The sequence below is a fragment of the Thalia democratica genome, chromosome 9 (genome assembly GCF_965202585.1).
Source record: "Thalia democratica chromosome 9, ktThaDemo2.hap1.1, whole genome shotgun sequence".
NCBI classification, from domain to species: Eukaryota; Metazoa; Chordata; class Thaliacea; order Salpida; family Salpidae; genus Thalia; species Thalia democratica.
This window is the reverse complement of record NC_139173.1, coordinates 29889370-29895464: the sequence shown is the minus strand read 5'-3', so window position 1 is coordinate 29895464 and position 6095 is coordinate 29889370. Positions and strand designations below refer to the sequence as shown.

At 28.9% G+C, this 6095-nt stretch overlaps 1 protein-coding gene across 1 annotated transcript; it reads left to right on the top strand.

The window, feature by feature from the left end:
- Nucleotides 1-1700: 1700 nt before the first annotated feature.
- Nucleotides 1701-2888, top strand: LOC145844059 (RNA 3'-terminal phosphate cyclase-like protein). The gene has a single exon (XM_082951396.1). It carries the CDS (start codon nucleotides 1749-1751, stop codon nucleotides 2886-2888), a length of 1140 nt encoding a protein of 379 aa, XP_082807522.1. The 5' UTR covers nucleotides 1701-1748.
- The last annotated feature ends 3207 nt before the right edge of the window (nucleotides 2889-6095 follow it).

Sequence of the window (6095 nt, the reverse complement as noted above, 5' to 3'; positions counted from 1 at the left end):
TAATCTCAATTTTATACTAGCTCCCAAGTTTTTGATTTCTTTTTTGAAGGCCAAATCAGTTTAAGTAGTCCTAGTAATTATAGAGTATTCAGACTTTTTTTGTTGTTTTATACATGGTTTTGTGAAATTTTTTCAAGTCTTGATCTTAAAAGCTCTTCACAGGCTTTATTACAGAATTCCAATTATATTTATAAATTTAAGATTGATTGTTGTTAAAATTTTCAACTTTAATTATTTTCACACAATAAACTAGTTTTTATCTTAGAATTTTAACTTGTTTCACTAGGATCTTTTGTTAGCAAACAATTAAATCTATATTTTGAACAGTTATCTTAGAATTTATGTATATTTCAACCATAACTAGTTAGGTTGAAAAATCTAATTTCTGGGAATTGTAAATTTTAAAACTTAGCAAAAAAATAAATTGAAAGTTGTGGGGTATGAGGTTTTATGAACAAAAAGGAAAATTGTGGAATGCTATTTAAAATACCTTTTTTTGTATCTAAGGATGTTATCAATCTTTTATACACATTTTGATTTATAAATTAAAGTTCTACAATGGATAAGCACTTATCTGTAAACACAAATAATTTTAGATATTTATATTATCACCTCTTTAAGTTTACAAAATACTTTTGTTTTTGTTTAAGGCCATAAAGAGATGTAAATATTTTTTCTTTACAATTTGATTATATTTTGTAGAATTTGAATATGCTACAAGTTGCTTTTTACATATTAATTTTTTTTAAACTAATTTTCAAGATATAGCTTGCAAAAGTTTTAGAGTACAATAGGTTCTTATGGTATGGGAGGCGCAAACTAAAAAGGCAAAAAAGGACTAATTAAATAAAAATCTACATCTTCCTACGTTTTTTGAAATAAACTCCTCAAATTTGTAGGAAATGTTTCTTGCAATAATAAAAAAATCTCTTGTAACAAACTAAAAAGAAATTAGAAAATTAAAATTTTATGAAAAAAAAAACTGAAACAGATCTTTTACTGTTTATTTCTGTAAAAATTTCAGTTATTTTGCAACTCCTTCTTAGAAAATTTTTTCAATAATGCTAGGAACATTTTCTAAAAATTTGAGGTGTATACAGCTCAAAAAATGTGAGAGGAAATCTATTTTTAATGAAATAATATTAACTTGCCTATCTACTTTCCCACTTGAGCAGCTATATCTCAAAAGTCAATTTGAATATGAAAAGTCTGTATTAAGCAACTTGTAGGTTGTTAAAACTTTACAAAACAAGTTCAAATTGTAAAAAAAAGTAATTCAACCCCCCATATGGACTTAACTTGATATTTTTACAAAAGCTGAATATAAGTATTATTTTATTTAATGTTAATTTAAATTTGAAAATAAACTATTTTTAAAATTTTATTAAACAAAGTAAACATTACAGGGTTGCCACAAACTCAAAATATTTTAAAAATGTTGGAAATTTCATGATGAATCAGGATAGCTGCAACTATTTAAAAAAATCTCAGATTTTTTTTTGATAAGTTTTGGATGAGATTTAGTTTCAATATTTTAGTTTTGAAAAGTAATTTTTTTTTTAAAGAATTTGAAAAATTCCAGAATAATTATATTTTAACTAAAAACGGTAACCCTGTTTAAAACTGACTTAACTCATATTAGTTTTTGGCATAATAAATTAATACTTCTTGACATAAACAAAAAAATACTAGATTAAAATATTATAACAAAGTACTTTCTTACATATAAATTGGATCACTTTTGAATCATGGTATCTCACAAAAAAGTAGAAAAGGGGTTCATCCAATACAAAGGATCGGACTTCTTCAGAATGCGGCTGGCTCTGGCCTGCCTGAGCCACAAAAGCGTCCGCATCTCCGAAATAAACAACGGGGGCTCCATACCCGGCATCAGCAAGTGCCAGAACACCCTGCTGAAAATATTGGAGAAGGTGACGAACGGAAGTCACATAGTAATAGCGCAATCCGGCACTATAGTCACCTTCTCGCCCGGAGTTTTGCTGGGAGGAGAGCACAAGATCGACTGTCCCACTGACAGGGGCATCGGCTACTACCTGGAGTTCCTCCTCTACCTGGCCCCCTTCTGCAAGTACCCCCTGGAGATCACTTTCAAGGGAGTGACCGACTGCAAGATGGACTGGAGCGTGGACTACGTCAGGAACGCATTTCTGCCGCTGGTCAAAAGGTACATCATCAGGGACGATTTCGAGTTGGAGGTCAAAAAGAGGGGGTTGCAGCCAAATGGGGGCGGAGAGGTTTACTTCAAGTTTCCCGTCATCAAGCAGCTGAGGCCCACGAACCTGGTTGAAATGGGGAAAGTGTGCAAGTTCAGGGGCACGGCCTTCCACGTCAGGTGCAGCGCCGACAACAGCAGGAAGATGATAAAAGCCGCCAAGGGCCTGCTGACCAAGTTCATTCCCGACGTCTACATTACCCTGGACACAAGGAGCGCCAAGGGCCTGAGCAGCGGCTACGGCATGAACCTGGTTGCTGAGACAACCGAGGGATGCTTGCTTGCCGCGGAAGCCATGACTGACCCTCAAGGATCGGGGCTGCCGAGGAGCCCGGAGGAAATAGGAAAAGAAGCAGCAATGAGGCTGCTGGACCAGGTGTACTTGGGAGGGTGCGTGGACCAGGGCAGCCAGTCGCTGCTGTGCCTGATGATGGCCATGTGCAGCAACAACGTGGTCAAGTGCCTCACCGGCCCGCTGCACCACTGCACCGTCCACATGCTCAGGCACATCAGGGAGATGTTCGGGGTGAAGTTCGAGCTGAAGCAGGTGGAGGTGGGAGGGGAGGAGACGGGGGGCAGGAAGGGGATGAGGAGCAAGGTGGTGATGAGCTGCAGGGGCGTCGCCCGTCAGAACATTGCCAGGAGGCTCAGGTAAGTTTCCATGGTGACACTTTTGATGTTTTTACCCAACTTTTGAAATTTATTATTTTATAAGTTGAAATTTGTGATTAAAATGATTTTCTAACTATACAGAAAATTATCATCCTGTTTAGTTCAAAAAAATAAAAATAAAAGTTTTTGGTTTGAGTATTAGAAAATTGTAATAGTTTCAAAGTGTTTATAGTTTTTCTTTGCTGTTTATAGTTTTTCCGATGGTATAATTTGTTGTTTGTTTTATTTTAGGAAATTTTCTAGTTTTAAACATTTTAGAGGAATATTAAATTATGATTTTTACAATTCTTTAAAAGTTTACTTTTAGTTTGTTACTATATAACAGTATTGTATGCTTTATTTTACTCTATTTAGTTAAATCTCTATGCTTAGTTGTGTTTTGATAACAAGTATTTAGATGTTTTCTATAAACTATATTTCCAATGTCTTTAAGTAAAATAATAAACATTTTAAAGATTTTATTATTTGTTTTGATATTATACATTATGTGATAGTTTTTTAATCTTAATTTAGTTTTCAGAAAGATTTGTTTTTGAAATAAGACTGTGTATATAGCTTACTCATAAAAATTTTATTTAAAAAAAATTAAAATAAACTTTATAAAGATGATTTTTAACTAAATTTCTATGAAACTAAAAAATAGAGTGTTTGAATTTTCTTTTAAAAGTTCAAATTAAAGTTAAATAAATGTTTATCTAAGTGTTGATACTAGAAATAAAATATATTATTTAGCCAGTACAAATCAGATTTTTAACAAGTATTAGCATAGTTTCGGTTTTTATCATTTAAAATGTTACTTGAAAATGTTACATATTTTTAAAGAAATTTAAGTATGTATGTTTGGAGTTGATCATCAAATTGTTAACTTCTTTCTAAATATATTATTGTTTTTGTAGTAATAATAATTTTTGGTCAAATTAAGGCATAACTAATAAAATGTTATATTTAACATTACATTGTCAGCACGAATTCTTTTGAGTTTCTAAGTTTTAAAAACAATTTATGATTCAAATATTTCAACTTTAAAAAGCTCAAGTTATCAGACTTAACGTAGTACCTTTCCAAAATAACTTTGTTTTATAATTAAAAAAAAGTTCATTTTTAACTTCAAAAGTCGAAGTAGTTTGGATTGTTTATAAATTCAACATCTAGTGAGCTAGCTTTCCGACACAAAGCTGTCAAGTATGTTTTTAGCATTTAAATAGCAACAAAGTTTCGACAAACTCTTATTTATTTTTTATAAGGGCCATATATGATAAAAAATGACAGAAAAACAAATAACATTAATAGGTTAGTAAATAATTTAGGTAATTAATAGGTTAAGCTTTTGCAACTAATAGATTAATACATTTCGTTAACCACAATTCAGGCGTGGCACTCGATTAACCGAAAGGTTTTCTCGTTCACTAGGTCCCATGACCAAATATTTTTAAATTTTTTTGTCGTTCAGTAAACAATATGGTTTCATCTATATATAAGATCGCCAATCAACAAATGTTAAAGAAAATGTTAGTCTGTATCGGGCATGTCAGTCTAAAATTTTCAGCTTGGGTAAATTTGTTTTAAGTGCTTAATTGTAAACATGTTTAAACATATATTTTTAGTATGATATTTATTCAATAACATATGTTATAGTTTATTTATAAATACGTACAGACTTGCTACTTATAGCAAATATTTCAAACTCAAGGATAAAAACTCATGTTTGTAAAGCATTTATGTTTAAAAATCTTCAAAAGTTACATTTTTCAATTACCATAATTAAAGTTATTGAAATAAAAACCGAAAGTTTTTAGAATTTGTTTTTACAAAGTATGCGACGAAAATTTTTACTTTAAAAAATAGTTAAAAATTTATTTAATTATGATTAAGTTTTATATTTTTTTACAAAGTATGCGACGAAAATTTTTACTTTAAAAAATAGTTAAACATTTATTTAATTATAAATTAAGTTTAATATTTTTTTACAAAATATGCGACGAAAATTTTGACTTTAAAAAATAGCTAAAAATATATTTAATTATGATAAACTTTTATATTTTTTACAAAGTATGAAATGACAATTTTTACTTTAAAATTTTAGTTTAAAATTTATTTAATTATGATTAAGTTTTATAAAAACGTTAGTTTTTGTTGAAAAGTTTTGAAGAGTTTAATTAAATAAACTAAGTTAAATATCTTTCTGATCAATTACTGATATGTACATTTAATAATAAACTTTTACATAAGCATAGTGATAATTTATCATACACATTTTAGTAAGTACCCAAAAAGTGTACAGTACACAGGTTCAATTAAACTTTGTATAATTAGTTTCTTAAGTATGTATTTATTTAAAAACTAACTAACTTGTCATTAAAACTAGATTGCCTCTGTCCAGCCGAATACACTTATACTTTTAATAGATAAATATTAAGCAAACTTAGAATGAGTACTAGTCCATAAAACCTGGAATTCTGAAAAAAGTGGAACTTGCAAACATCTTGAAATGTCTTGGAATCTAATTTTTTTTAAAAACATGTAACTTTAGCATAAAGCTTTTTGTAATCATTGAAGATCCTAGAATAATTATCCTAAATTTTATTCTGTGGCTAATGATGTTAAATTTAATTCATAATTGTGAACTTATAAATTTAGTACTTTAATAAATAAACAACTATAAGTAAACAGACACAAGCATTAAGAAAAAGTATGCTAAGATTTACAAAATGGTTTTGCTTTATCTTGAATTTTTAAAAAGCTAAATTTCAAACAGAATAACTTGATATTGCTATGTGCCAAGAAATTTTTAATTTTAAATAATCCAAAAAAAAAAACAAGCTTGATACCATATAACATAGTCAGGTAGAAGTGATTTTTGCTAATATTTTATACTACTGATCAGTGGCGTAGCGTGGTATTTTGGTCAGGGAGTGCGCAATTTTTTTTCTCAAAAAATCCTCTAAATTAAAACTTTTTTAATTAGCTATAAAAAAACTTTTTCTAAGTATTATAACTGATATAAATTTATTACTTAATATAAGTTCGTTAACTGTTTTAAAATTTTTTTATATATTACAAAATTAAACAATTAAATAAAAGTATAAATTTCATTAGAATTACTTATACTTGCAAAAATGTAAACTTACTAAATAAAAATTGTTTTATTACTTATAGTAAACTAAATATCTTTAAAAATTAATATATTCAA